Consider the following 15,831-nt stretch of genomic DNA (forward strand, 5'->3'; position numbering starts at 1 on the left):
GACTAACGTTCATGGTCCAATACAAAAGACATTCACAGTCTAGCCATTTGTTGGCGGCCTTCCTAATAGGCACTGCCTTCCTCTCTTGTCTGGCTAAAGTTAGAACTATCTTAGAAATGTGATCAGGAAAGGTGAACGGTGCTCTCAGTTCCAGGGAAACAGTCCAGCCAATTACGTTCTTCCAGAAAGTTTCCTCCTTGGTAAAAGGAGAGATATGAGGAAAACCACACTCTTCTGTGTTTGAATGCATTTGTGAGAGGAGAGTTCTTGATGTGCAGTCATTATTTGGCAATATGAAGCAAAGGCCTAAGGACTGAAACTTAAAATTGCAAAGGATAATGGGACAGAAAATGAAAAAATCCTGAACCTATGGTATCATTGAGCTATAACACTAACCCTGAAAATGCCTCCTACAAGACTTGTTGCTACATGAATTAGTTCAATGATCTTTTACATAGCCCACTTTTAGAGATGGTTATTGTTTTTTGAAGCTGAATATTTTTGTGTAGATATACTCACAATATTGTAATTTATAATACTGTAAGTGCTATAATAGTTATGCATACACACAAGTAAAAATAAAGACAAACAAATTGCCACAGACACGTGGGAAGAGCTGTTCTAGATAACAAGCGACAGGCATTTAATAGGCAGACTCAGGTGAAAAAGGAATTTTAAGCAAAAGACACTCAGGAGCAGTGGCATGGAGGCATGAACTGTCTGGGAAGAGCTTGTCCATCTTTATACCCCCAGTGTCTAGCATAGCGATGGGCACGTAAGTAGTACTGACAACCCTGATGAATGTCTTGGACAAACCTAGAAAAGCTGGCTAGGGTCACACTGAGACAGGCCTTGTGTACCATCGAAAGGAAACAGTAAAACATTTCATAGACTTTATTTTTGTGTCACCAAGGATCAAACTCAGAGCCTTCTGCTTGACAAACACACACTCTCCCATTGAGTCACATGCCCGACCCATTTCACAAAAACTTTGGAGACAGAAAATTAAGCCACATAGTAGCTCTTTAGTTTTATTTTGCTAGATGACAATGGCTAGGTAGGGATATTTTTCTGATATTACTCTCCATGTTGCCCTTCTTGAGTGGGTTTCCTGTACCAGCACAATCATGAAAAGATGACAAATTATGAAGATCAAGAATACCGACACTTACACTGCTCAAACATAACTTTATTTACTAGTTTACATATTTTAAGTTGTGAGCTAAGACTACTCATAAAAACAGTTGTGGGGTCTGTCTTGTGCAGTATCTTCATGTAGGAATTAGAAAAACTCTTTCTGAACTTCTGCTGGTATTGCTGTTGTTAAGGGGGGTGCTTAAACAAATGTACACTAGGGTTCTAATCCTTCAGGAGTTTTAACACACATGAGGGAAGAACAAATTCAACAAGATGAAACATATGCCCCACCCACAGTGTGGCGAGCATATATAGTAGGTGCTAAAGAAGGCTGGGACAGAGTGATCCTTGAAGTCTGATTTAGGGAGGAGAGAACTTGGATTGAGTACGGTGAAGAATCAGCCAGTAGGTGCCATGGTTAGACGTAAAGACTGAGTGAATCTGCTAAAGACTAACAATGCCACTCAAAACCAAGGACACTTCTTTGTCTAGGAAAACACAAAGCATCTGTTATCTCAGGGTCATGGGTTCAGGCACCACATTGGGTGTCAAATGTTGTAATCCAAATATTGTATCTTATAATCCCTTAAAATATTGTAATCGTTTTTTTAGGGAGGGGTCTACTTCTCAATCTGGAAAGTTATATTTGTAATCCCACTGATACACTATTGGAATTCTGGCAAATTAATTTTAATCTATCAATTCCAGTGAAACCCACAGTGAGAATAAAGACACTACAATATATTTACAGTTATGATTAGTCAGAGGGTCCTGAGTCTGGTCCAGGTGAGGAGTCATGGAACAAAGGTCCTGATCCAAGGCCTCCCCCAGAAGTTATTGTGAAGAAGGGAGTGGTTTAAGGATGAGTAATAGTGAGAATGGCAAGAATTATATGAGCAATGTGAGCTGAGCTGGCCAGGTGGAGTGCAAACACCTCTGCAATATGCAGAGAGAAGGATATGCAGAAAGATCAGTGCGTATAACTCAACTAGGGTAGCATTTGAATGTTATAGGGGGCTGTTGTTTTAGTTTCTGATATGTAAACTTTTGTGCCCTAGGAAGTTATAGGCTCTTAAATTGAGGCTGGTACCCAACTGACATTCCTGGAGCTATGGCTCTGTTATTGCACTGTGCTCAACTGTTTATGGGGAACATGATGCGAGGAAACTGTTTGTGGGCCTGAAGGATTACTTATCAGTATCTCAGCTAGCCTTATCTGTACTGCTTAGAGCCAATCGAAGGGAGAAGGAAATAGCTTAGCCAGCTCTGTACATTGCAGTACATGGGGACAGGCCCTGGTTTAACTAATGTAGAGGTGATAGTCCTACACTCAAGGCGAGCTGTCCACTTGGTCTTCTACAATTCTGTTCTCACACCCTCATCAACACAGAAGACTTCTGACACCAGATGTGTGGGGATTTCTTTCCCTCCAACAAGCAAGCAACCAATTTTGCTGAGTGGTTCCTAATTTAATTTTGATATTGATTACCTGGAGACAGTGTAATCTCTCACAGCTTAAGGCTTCAGTCCCAAGATTTATGCTCCTCTCACTCAGGATATCAACTGCAAGCCCAGTTTATTTTACAGATGGCTACTCAGCTGGTTATAAATTAGGGTAACCATTTCTTAGATTCAGTTAAGTTTTTGGAGTGGCTCACAGAACTTATGCTTACATTGTACGAAGCTGAAAAGATGCACAGGGCAGTGCCCCTTCTCATTATGCCACTGCTGTGGATCTGGAATGTCCCACTAATGCCTCCAGTACTGAGGGGGAGATTTTAGAAGGTGGATTATGGGGTGCTGCACTCATCTATGAATCCATTCATAGAACAGATAAGAACTAAATATGTTATTAGAAGGTAGAGTCTGACAGAAAGAGGCATGCCACTATGCCATTTCTACCTTGTAGTCAACCAACAGTCTCATGGGTTTTACCCATAGCTACTCAGCTCCCAATCCCAAAGCTGGAGATATGACCTCTCTGGACTTAGGAGGGTCTCATGACCTATACTACACAACATAGGTCATAGAATGTCTTTATGGCCAGCTCTAAGACAAAGGGCATGGGTGGTAGGCATATTAGGAGTCCTTTGGCTCACCTTGGGGAAAAGAAACTCTAGTTTTATTGCCTGCCTTGAAGAGGAAGTTGTAAGTCAGGAAATGTGGCTGAAAATCAAAAAAATATGTATCATCATATCATCCTGGTTAAATCAAGTATAGCTCTATTCAGTATCATTTTCAGGGCAGCTATGAATGTTGGAAAAAATAATTTAAACCACTTAAAAATTCTTAGACCATGATAGTTGGATACATTGTACCCTAAAAAATACCAAACATCTAAATTTGTTCAAAAATTACTAACCACAGTTATATAAAAAATGTTATTTTGAGTTATCAAAGAAGAATCAGAAATACAGCTTACTATTTCAAAATTTAGGGTTTATTAGAAGAGAAAGAAATTTACATAAATATAACAGAAATCCAAAAGCCATACTTGAGAACAAGAAGGAAACATAAAGTACTAGTGCATGAAGGAGAAAAATAAGAGGAAAGGCAGCTTACTTTCACGCAAGAGAAGAATCAAGGCAATCTTTGTGGAGGAGATGACAAGGTGGTAGATCTTGAAACTAAGAGAGGTTTGGAATTATGGGGATTACTAAATGCAAGGCTGAAGGTTATTTCAAGTAGAGAGAAAGCGTAAGTGTACTAATCAGGATTCTCCAGAGGAACAGAATGAACATAATTACAAGAGTATTTATTAGGCCGTTATACAATCAGAGGCTTAAGAGCCTCAATGGCTATCTGTATACTGTAGAGCTAGAGCAACCAATGGTCACTCAGTCCAAGAAGCTGAAAGTCACAGAACAAGAGGGACCAATGATTGCAGCCCTAGTCTAAGACTGACAACCTGGAAGACACCTGGGCAGGTACTGGTTCAAGTCTGTGTTCAAAGTCTGAAAAGTCTAGAATCTGCAACAATAGCAGCAAAACCCTTATTTGCTCAAAAGCATGGACAAACTTGAGTTTCCTGTTTCTGCTCTTTCTGCTTCATTTGAGCCCCAGTCTACAGCTCCTGTAGACCTTCCTCACTCAGCTGGCTGCCCAACACGTCGGTCAAAGGTGACCTCACAGACACAAGTGTGCTTTACCAATTTCCTAGACATCGCCTCATCCAGTCCACACCAACAACCAAGATTAAACACCAAACTAAGAAAAAAAAATTAAAAGAGGAAAATTATGCCTTTGCTGAAACCAAAGGGTAGAACAGATACTGCCAACACTATTTTTTTCTCTCTTTCTTTCTGTCTGTCTGTCTCTCTGACTCCCTCTTTTTCTTTCTTTTCTCTTTTTGGTGTTTTTGAGACAGGCTTTCACTATGTATTGGAGGCTGGTCTTGCTTTTGCTAGGTAGGTTAGGTTGGTCCTGAACTTGTGGTGATCTTCCTGCCTCAGCCTCCAGAGTGCTGGGATTACTGGCATGCACTACAATGGCTAGCTCATCGTATTTAAGTCCAAATAGATAGAGCTTAACTATCTAAAAAAATGTGTTTTCTAAAGGGCAGCATGCATTCAACCCATCTGATTTTATTTATGTATTTTTTATATAACTGCTAAAGTAAAGGGAATTCTTCACAGACTAGATATCTTGGAAAAATTAAAAGACCGACTTGTGATACTGGGAAGGTAAATCTGAAATCTTCAAACAGAGACCAAAGGAGCCAAGAGAAATGCAGACAGAGGACACAAGGCTGGAAAGACAACCAAGATGTAAGCTGACTGCCCCTGCTGGGGCCTAGGGCAGTCACCTGACCTCTCATTTTAAAATTTGAGCGAAATGAGATGTCTGGGTTATATAGTCTGGGTTAGAAGCCTTTGGCTCTGCAATAAGATGGTTCATATCTCATTACTTTGCTTTACTCATCCTACGCAAACCCAGGATTCACCTGTGTGGGGGCAGCTTCTCAGCAGCAAGGTAACTGGCATTCCCACCAAGTGGCCACATCTAATTAGTAGTACCATGACTTCAAGAAGGGTGACATATAATCTGAAAAGGGCTGTTAAATGCTTAACATTCTTCAAGTCAGTCAGAGTTCCACAAGGGTTCCTCCCCCTCAACTTATAAAATGTTACCTAGAGGGCATTATTTGAAGGAATAGCATTTTATAGGTATTTAGAAACTTTGAACTATTCTAAACAGAAATTATTCACAGAAGCCATATCTATCCTTTATACCTTTGGAACAATAATGAACTAGGAGAAGAGAATCATATTGCTTGGGCTGGGGCCTTAGCTCAGTGGCCTAAAGTGCCTGCGTGGCAAATGTGAGGTCGTGAGTTCAACCCCTGGCAAAAAAACAAAACAAAACAAAAAAACCCCCAAAAAACAACATATTGCTTCCTATAAAGTAAAGATTATTTTTGGCAATCCAGTACATTGTTACATTAGATTATAATGTACATTTTTATAATATTCTTCATGGGAAACTAGCTACAGATTAAGGCAAGTCCTTCAACAAAACTAGAGGACTGGACTTCATACATTTTAAGGCATACTAAAATAGTCTATTATTGGTTCTGTTAGCAGTAAAAATAACAGGCACTGTGCAGACTTACAGAATTTTGCTCGTTACTATTACTGATAAGCAGTAATCATAACTGTGACAATAAAAATACACATTATCTTCTTAGCAGTTTCAACACTTTTTTTTCGCAGAGTTGAGAGTGTTTTCTACACTTCAGGTTGTCAGTTGCTACGCTGGTCCCTGAATCCCGCTAGTGTCACTGTGAGGAAGGGCACCATGACTCCTTGTGGCCTGCAATTTGGAGAGGGACAAGTACACGTGTTTACAGGCGACACCAGCTTTTTTACCTCTTGCTAGTAACAGGCATTTTTCACTTACATGGTACACTATCTTTCTGAAACAAAACCTGGTACAACCAATCATAGTTCCAGAAACAGAAATGCAAAAGTATTTTTCATGAGAATTCTAGTCACATTATTTCATGCATACACATACAACAATCTTACAAATCTTAATCTCTAAAATTACTTGAAATAATAACTTTATGATATAAATATCATAAAATTAATATCTAGAAGACAAATGATAAGATTGTGAAAAATACCACCGAGTAAGTTATTTCTGCTGCATGCTGAAACCCGTAAACCTCATTTAGAAGACTACTTCATAAACTACTCATTTGTGAACAATTACTTTAAATACTCATGTCATTCACTGTGCTGAAAAACAGGATAATGGAACGTTATCTCCCCAAAGTCTGCTCATCATAAGCAGTCCATTCCTCTTTGCTGACTCCATGAGCTGTATAAACATACTGCAATCCAGACCACTACAGTGCATAGAAATCCTTGCTTTAAATAATCTATAAAATGCCATCTAACACAAATACAAGAAAGGAAATTCTCACTAACACATTTGTATTTACAGTATTCTGAATGGCACCTAAACCTGCACTGATTGTAAAAGTCACTCCCCCTTACCGGCGTTCAGTCTAGGCTGACAGCTCATCTAGTTCTCTCATTTACACCACACTGCAGTAACATAAAGAAGGGTTTACTGTTAATCCAGGTTTTACTACAAAGCGGCCCGTTATTTCTCTGTCAAACACTGGCAAGAGTGCCAAGTGTCTGTCATCCAATTCAGAGGATTAAGTCTTCTTTTATAGTCTGATACTTGTACCAATTTATAAAAATACAGATATAGTTTCTTAGGGTTGGTCACAGTCTATATTTTGGCTTGGATTCAGGCAGTAGAGGGGACTATGACAGCTGGCAGGAAACTGAGGGGAGAATACATCCTCCCCCTCAGTCAGCACATCTCAGTTGCCATGGCGATTAATCCCTAATTGAATGCTGTCTTTGTACATTTCTTTTAGAAAAACTTTTAAGTAAACCTAAGCTGAAAACATGCAGTTGATTGAAAAAAAAAAGAGGCATCACATCACAAACAGGTAAAGTGAAGTTTCATGACATACTTCCATATATTAGAAGAACAAATTAACCCTAATAAAGGTATTATCAGTTCCTTCAAATGCTCAAAGTATTTTTTGTGGTCTGAGTTTAAGCCTAAGGCACACAGGTTTTCCTTCCAGATATCACAGCTTTTAAAACAAGCTATTTTCAGAAATGGTTTTACAATATTCAAGTATAATTTAAGGCAAAACATGTTATTTGCACATTATCTTACATAGTTTATGTTATAAAATAACAAAGGTATACTTAGTAATTAATTTTAGGAGAGACGGGTTTTAGTTTAGGACAACTATAAAATACTCTATAAATACGAAATTAATGCATAAAAATATAAACCATAAAAAAGAAAATGAAACAGAGAAAAGGTAGTATATATTAGGCCTTTCCTAAATACATGGATGAATTTGAAAAGCAGGTTCCTAGCTTCTGCCATTCTGCTTACCAAAAATTATACCAAAAAGACCAAGTAAAAGGTGACCAAGTTTTATCTCTCGTACTCAGTGCCCCAGGCTCCTCTCACTGGTGCTCCAGCAAGCAGGCACGCTGCTCTGCAAGCTCACTCAGGGCTCTAATTCATACTCGCCTAGGAGCACCTCAGAAGGTGAACCACACCGGCATGCAGGGGCTTTACGCATGTGCCGGCCTCACTTGCACACACCTGTGCAGGGTTCATGGGTGTTCCTGAGTGTGAGGAAGTGCGTGAGCATCTCGCTGTCCACACACACACTTGCCCACATGCTTACATGTACACACATGATTTGCAAACACAGGTAAAGTTCTTCAATCACTTGCCCACGTGCTTACATGTACACACATGCTTTGCAAACACAGGTAAAGTTCTTCAATGAAACATGAAGGACAGACAGGAAGCACCCAGAAAAAGTCTCAGCAATCGGAAAGATTCTGTTTTAGCCCCAGGTGAAAGATACTACACTGGAGGACTGGGGCTTTAGGAAGACTTTAGAAACATGAGATTATCTTCTAACACTGTGACTGATCTCTTGTTCTTGACTTACTGCCTTTCTCCTTTGTTTTACTCTCGTAACTATTTTTAACAGTTTCAAGATCTCCGATTCACTATTCCCCCCCCCCCCACCTTCACACTACAGGCTACAAAACCCCTCACTAAGTGACATAAGCATGCCTAAGGGAAGATGCAGGTGGTTTCGGTGACTCCCTTGTTTAAGGCACTGAAGTAACACAGTCGGCCTTTGCTCTGAAGTTCCCTGGGACGGCCTACGAAACGTTGGAAAGGAGTTTTACTCTTCTGAACTGAGTGTTCTTACACAGATTGCTCTTGGCCTGCTAGCGTTGGTAGCATGGGACTGAGCCTCCCCCTTAGGGCTTTAAAACTTCTTTGAACATTTATATCCACCATACGTTATTCGGTGAACAATACATTTCTGCAATATTCTCTGAAAAGGAGGCACAAAGTGGGCACATGCATAGGAGTGAGATACATGGCTGGGAGGACACATCAGAAACCCCAGGAGGCAGCTGTTCCAATTTGCTTCTGGTATGAAAGTGACCCTCATGCTGAAGATCACGGTGAAGAGACAAGGTTTCCAATGAGATTGTCTACCTCAAAAATGCTGGGGCTGAAAAAGGTTAGAGGCCACATATATTTGCATTTTTACAACCCTTTTGAGGCTGTACAGTGTCTGATTTGTTGCTTCTGTATGTAAGGGTGGCTTTTCAAGTTCATTTTTAGAGAATTACATACCTATAAATTTCTGCTCTGAGAAGTTTTTACATGAATTTAAACCAATATCAGGTTAAATTATTTTATTAAATTCTAGTACTGTGGTTGCCAAATTATCTGACCTTTCATGTTAACATCTGTTTGGTAAAGAGGATGGTTCTTTTTTTAAAATGCATTCTAATTTTTAAAAATCTGATATACAATGTGTGATTGCAATATAGTTACCATATAAAATTTTAAAAAGTAATTATAGTAAAACACACAGTGCCATTAACTCCGCTCAGAATACGCCCCCTTGCTTCTCAACACATACCCCACGGTGCGTGCCACTCTCTGAAGTGGCTCTGGAAGTCCTCTTTGGTGAGCGTCCTTAGTTGTGCTGTCACTGCTGCCCCAATGTCCCAAACTGATTAAAAATGTTCACCACTCACGGTCCTTTTGACTTTGGGGAAAAGCCGGAAGTCACAAGGTGCCAGATCTGGTCAATAAGCTGGGCAAGGACAACCATAACGTTCTTACACGCCTGCCTTTCTTGTGGTTGGCAACTGTCTTTATTGTAAAGACATTCAGAAGTGGACTTCCACAACCGCTCCAAATGTCGCAAGGACGGTGGGCTAAATGTGTCTGAAACAAGGGGAATTCTTGGCAACGTGCCTTTAACCGTAATACATTTTAAAGACTAAAACTCTCATTTTACCATCTAATTTAATCACACCTATACTCTATATATCCTAATAACGCAAATTCCTAGATTACACATTTCTGCCTTTTTCAGATGGTTCCCACAAGGCAGTCACACTGGAGAAGTGTTGTCTCGAGTGGCAGCAGAGTGATGGTATACACCTAATCAAACGAGTATCAGTCACCCTAGCTGGGTCATGAAAAAGTCTTTAAATTGCAGTTTAGCAATGGACCTTTCTAGTACATTGAAAAACACTGAAATGCACTGGCTTTCGAAGAGTGTTACTATATTTACTCTAAAGATATTACTCTTCATTAGTTCATTTAGCTGTTCCCAATTGAAGCTGGAAGCTACAAGTTCCCTTCCAATGAAGTTTAGGAAAAGCTTTACCTCTCCTGAAAGAACCGGGCTTTTGTTGTTGTTTCCTACTCCACGCTAAGGAGATCATTTTCCTCTGTGTTTCTAAGCAGGGTGAACCTGTCCATGTGGAACTGCTGCCCACTTCCCCTTCTTGCCCCTGTCCAGGACAGCTGTTTAGTAGCCCTGGCCTCCAGATATTAATGTCAGTTGGGTATTTGGTCATTTTGACCACCCAAACTTCCCTTACTTCCAAATGCACTAAATGAGAAATCACTAAATAGGAAGTTGACTTCCTTTAGTTTTCTACAGAAGACTCAAATTTGTCATGTTAATAAAATACCCAGGTAGAATATCACATCCTACATTTGTACATTCTAAGTTTCTCCCAGTCCTAAGTTTCCAGCTTAATTTATAGTGTATTTTCACTGGTCTTACATTTCGCTATGTACTCTGGTTTTATTAATATGATTCAAATCCTTTGGACCACAAGTACTACAAATAAATAAAGATCACTTGAGAGTCCAGAGAGAATTTTTCCATGCTCTTCCTAAATGTGATGCTAAGTAAAGACAAACTACCACTGCTATATACAGTACACATTTCTGACTTCCCATAAAGTGATAGTAAAATGACTCCTCAGATATTTAACTCACAGAGAATAAAAAATAACACACCAAAGAATATTTCATTTTAGTTGGGAGCTATGGCACATTCTTTATAATCCCAGCACACTGAGAGGCTGAAGCAGAGGGCTCCAAGTTCAAATTCTACCTGGACAGTTTATAGCAAAACCCTGTCTCAAAAACAAATAAACAAACAAAGGGGTTGGAAACATAGCTCAGTAGCAAACCATTCACAGATTTTATCCACAGCACCATAAAACAATTTTAAAAAAACTTTGATGAATGCAATCTATATATAAACAAAAAATAGCATATTTGTCTAAAGCTTTATTCATATACGATAGCAATTTTAAATTGGGAAGCACTCATAGCAAGTATTCATTACTTTTAACATTATAAAAATCCTCTTGCTAAAACTATAGATTTAATGTGAAGCTAGTTTTTTTGTATGTGTCATTTCAGATAAAAATTTTTCCAGAAATCTAATCATACATCCTTTTCCATATGTGACAAGCAAGTTTTATTTCTGATTTAACTTTATAGGTCGCTCAGATTATTTTGCATTAGAGGGTGGAGGTATAGGTACTGTTTTATCCTAGAAAACTATTAAGCAACTCAATAGTATAGTATTTTAAGATCTAGATGAATCATTTAATCCAAAACATCATCAGAGACTACAGTGCCCCACGGTGCTTTGTGTTTTACAATAACTTGTATGCCACAGTTTTGGTAGCTACTTTTGAAGGAAACACTGTACTTAGAGAAGTTTCTAGTCAGTAACTTCAGTGAAAACAGGGATGAAAATTAATGGGGATAAAGAGTATTACCCTGCATTCTTCTTACCTTAGAACTGCAGACAGCTACGTTGGCAGGGAGCTGGGAAAACTGCTGCAACTCAAACACATCCCGCGTCGCCCAGCGGCTCATGTGGTTTTCGGCTTTGCTGGAGCCAATCACATTCTGGTTGGAGTGAACGTAAGCCACTTCCCGAACGCCATCTGCGAGGCAGTTAGTGCTTGTTAGGTGTTGCGATATGAAGCAACAGGGCCTCACGTAGAATAACCGCCACTACATGAAAATGGGTCATCCGTGCTTCACTGCTGACGACGGAACTGGCAGCGCTAGGGACCAAACCCAGGGCTCTTGCGTGTGGGCAAGAAGGTGCTCTGCCTTCCGGGCTGTGCCCCGCCCCACTGCTTTACCTTTAATCCTCACAGAAAACATTCCACATTTATGTCAGTATCACAATATTCCTCAAATCCGTGGGTCTAGGTTAACCCTGAGTGACTATTCCCTGGACAAATGTGAGAAGTGCTGGTGACGCCAATCGCACAAAACAAATATAGTTACCCACTGTGATTAAAACAGTAAGGTGAAACACATTTTCCTTAAATTTCAAAATGCCACGTAGTGTGTATGGGGCACAGTTTCAAACTCCCAAAAGGATTCTTCTTGTAGGTAACAATCTTTCAATTTAAATCTGAAATGGGGCTTTGGGGCACAAGAAAGTCATGGCTCAGAGTCCTCTCCATGAATTCGTCTTCTTGGTTAATTAAAAAACAAGCTGTTTACTAACTAAAGGAGCAGAGCCAGCCTGCTTTGTTCCAGAAACGTGTCCTTGTGCGCAGTGACCGAATGGGAGTATGGGGAGGTGACCATGGGCTTCCGTTCGGTTGGCCTGGTTCAGTTTTATTACTCACGCTGTGTCTTTTTTTAATACCAATGCCCCAGACGGTCAAGATGTGGGTTCTTTAGGAAATGAAAAAAAAAAAAATTAAGTCATGGCTTTTATCTAAAAGAGATTTTTTAAATGGCTGTTTTTTATTGCTTTGCTCTTAGGTACCTATAAATTATTTTTAAATTGTGGTCATAAAAGAGAAGGCAGCCAAGAGGCCTATCTCAGGTCCCTCCAACAGCATGGGCCATGCACCTCTGCGGTGCTCGGGCTGGGGTCTGAAGCTCTCTGGGCCAGAAAGGGCCACCCCTGAGCATAACCCACTGTTACATAACGAGATTAAAAAAACTAAGAAAATTTTTTCTTAAATTTCAGAACACCAGGTAGTTTGCATGAACCACAGTTTCAAAACAGGAATCCTCAAAGGATTTTTCTGCTAGAAAAGTTATTCAGATTTTTCTTAGTTTTTATGGCATATTTTATGCATTATTCAAAATAGCGCTAGTTCCAAAATATAGTAGCCTTTTACCAGGGGAAAAACCTCCAAATCAACTAATTGTTTAAGATTTAGTCTGTCCAGTAATTCCTTTAACCTAAAATCTCACTGTGGCACAGCCAAAGGATAACCCAGTTACAATGGTACCAAAGTATGTAACAGAGACTATAGATGACAGAAATCTGAAGTATAAATCAATCAAACACAACAATAAACAAAGTATCTCTGCTTTTATATTAGCTTCCTTCAAATAGTCTTCTGGGAACAGGCCAAATGCTGAAAGTAATATTAACTCTTAAAAATCACTCAACAGATTCTGGGCCGAGATTGGTAGCCAGGGAAACAGATTTTCAATCTCTCTGAATCCTCATTTGCAAACAGCACCTGAACAGCAAAACTCATGCACAATATCACAGCAAAATAAGTGAGACAATAACTCCATGAGCCCTACAATATAAGTGGGCAGGGCCAACCCATCAACAGGATGAGTTCATGGTCTCAGGGTCTGTGTAGAGGAGAAGGAAGCCCAGGATGGCTCTGATGGCCCTAAGAACAAGTACTCTAGAGAGTCAGTAGGTGTGGGTGGGAAGCACGCTCCATCAGCCAGACATCAGCAGCTGAGTCTGAGTCTGGGCAGGTGTCCTGCTTACCAGTGTCGAGGGAGGTGGGAGGCTGTGGGAAGAAGGGCTGGGGAACTGGAATACACCACCTTCTAGGAACCCACCTGCTCGCTGGGGCTCCTGCCCAGGCCGAGACTCAGCAAAGAAGACTCTGCTGGGAGGGCATCACAATGTGGGGCAAGGGAATTAACCACTACGTACAGTGGTGGTTAATTTTACAGTTTTGTGTAAAAATAAGCATGAGAAAAGCATCAAGGTCAAATCTCAAAAATTATGATGAAAGAAAAAAAAAGGAGCAGCATAGTAAATTCCTATCATTGAAAATAAGCTTCAAGGATTGCTCACAAAACAGATCAAAACTCTAGCTGATTATAAGAACATAAAAGGACATGTAGGACAGAATTATAATGCAGAAATGGGTGAGGGAACCTGAGAGTCTCAGAAATTTAAAAAATTATTTCAGAAATAAAACTGAACTATGGTAGAAGGAACATAAGAGGAAATGAACACAACAGATACTATCTTAAGCGAAATGGGAGTTTTCAATAAGCAAAAAGAAATGAAGAAAAGAGATAAAATGGATTTAAGACAAATTCTGCAGACAGATGAAGTACAGCAAACATTAAATACAGGAGTCCCTGAAAAGGAAAGCAAAAGAACAGACAGAGTCACCACTCTACACAAGGAAGCTTTCCTGAAATGAAAACCAGAGGGAGGACACTGTGTCTATGAGAACACTGATCCAGAATAAGCAATACAAACATCTAATCAGGTAGAATTACTGGACAACAACGGAAAGGACATAGAGTTCCCTAAGCATGGAGGGGCGGGTAGGGGGACCTATGACACTACAGTTTGTACCAGAAGAAAATGAGGTGGCATATTTAAGATACTCTACAGAAAAAAGTGCGAAACTCAGTGCCTATCTAGCAAAACAGACTTTTACACATAAAAGCATGAACTGTTATCACAGTCATCTCAGGAAAAAATATCATTCCAGTGAACACTTCTTGAGAAATTTAGTAGAAAATAACTAACTTTCAGACAACCAAAAGGACCAGACAAACACTGCTACAAAGAAAGACTGTTGTGGAGGATTAAGTTTACAGCGAATCCCCAGCAAACCACAAGTAAGGGCCGAGGAAGAATATACAATGTCATGCTAGTCTCTCTGACACAGTATATCCATTTTGGAAATGCAAGGAAATGGGAGGGTATGTAGAAAAAGCCAATCAAGCCAAAATGTTTCCAGTAATCACAGCATGGCATTATTTCTATTTCTTCTTTGTTGTATAATGTGGAGCAAAACATACAAACAGTTATTGAGACATCATTCCCTATATGTTTTTAAACTACAATAAATACAAGATAGGAGAGGTTAAGCAAGAGCTCTACATTCTCAAGTTCAGTACCAGTACAAATACAGAAATATGGGCTAGGGCTTTAGCTCAGTGGCATAAGTGCCTGCTTGGCAAACATGAGGTTGTGAGTTCAATCCCTGGTACCAAAGAAAAACAAAACCCAAAAGAGTAAATGCGAGTTCCTAGGGTAATTTTTTGTCATGACATATAAATATCTATTTATGTTCATATATTCATAATGTATATATATACACATATAAATGTATGTGTAACAAAAATATATATAAGGAAAGTCTGACTACTAAAAAGTTTCAGAGATAATAACCGAGCCAATAGTTGCAATGATTAATCCCAGCACCAGAATGTGGTCTTCAAACACATTTTCTCTCTAAAAGAAACCCAAGTGTTCTAAGAGAGATGACTAATTCTAGGTCTTGGCCAGAAAATACATGACACAATTCTGGAACATCCTGCAATACTATATAACAACGAAATTTTACGAGAAGATCTTAGGAACAAAAATGCTATGTAAAAAGCATCAATGGGCAAAGATGGCATAAATGAACCATAATAATAATATTAATTATAATAGATTGAGACCATTAAGTGTGCTTAAATTAATTCATTATGATTAAGGAAAGAATAGGCCCTCTTCTAAGGATGATATAGAACTAATTTATTATGTTGCTAACTGATAAATAAAGAAAGAAATTAAACACCTTCCATGCCTTTCCTATATGAACCACAGCATGGGGGAAGCAATAGTTGACATGGGAAAGTATTTGAAGATGCATTCTAATAAAGAAATGACAGAAGCAGAAAATATCATTTTCCCATACAAATAAATAAATAGGCATAGGCATTAAGAATGAGTGGTTGCTAAGATTATAAAGACAGCAAAGCAACATTTTGTGTCTCCTACAGCCTTAGGAAACACGAGCTTTTGTTTTGCCAAAGGAAATAAACCTGGGTCTGATCCAGTCTTGGGAGCCTGCTGCTCATTTGTAGGTAACAGAGGAGACAGAGGCACTTGCTCAGGTGCAGAGAATACGCAAAATCCAAATTGAGTGAAACACCCTAAATGGCTTAGGTACTTCGACAGGGAAACTGTAAAACTATAAATCAACGAAAAGGACGAAGGAGCGAGGATTCCTATAGATTTAAGAGAGTATGTAAAATTTT

The 15,831-nt window shown here is 39.4% G+C and overlaps 1 protein-coding gene across 7 annotated transcripts in view; it reads right to left on the bottom strand.

The window, feature by feature from the left end:
* Positions 1-15,831, bottom strand: part of Ercc6l2 (ERCC excision repair 6 like 2) — a 114,024-nt gene that overhangs the window by 23,596 nt on the left and 74,597 nt on the right. For 6 of the 7 annotated variants that reach the window (XM_063227388.1, XM_063227389.1, XM_063227390.1 and 3 more), the window contains one exon: positions 11,341-11,495. In XM_063227388.1, the coding sequence (XP_063083458.1) occupies positions 11,341-11,495 (155 nt within the window). Of the gene's footprint in view, positions 1-879; positions 5,950-11,340; positions 11,496-15,831 lie in introns of those variants that run through there. The other variant, XM_063227393.1, reaches the window with a different exon arrangement.

The sequence above is a fragment of the Cavia porcellus genome, unplaced genomic scaffold, assembly GCF_034190915.1.
Source record: "Cavia porcellus strain 051 isolate PalLab524CR breed Dunkin Hartley unplaced genomic scaffold, mCavPor4.1 scaffold_17, whole genome shotgun sequence".
NCBI classification, from domain to species: Eukaryota; Metazoa; Chordata; class Mammalia; order Rodentia; family Caviidae; genus Cavia; species Cavia porcellus.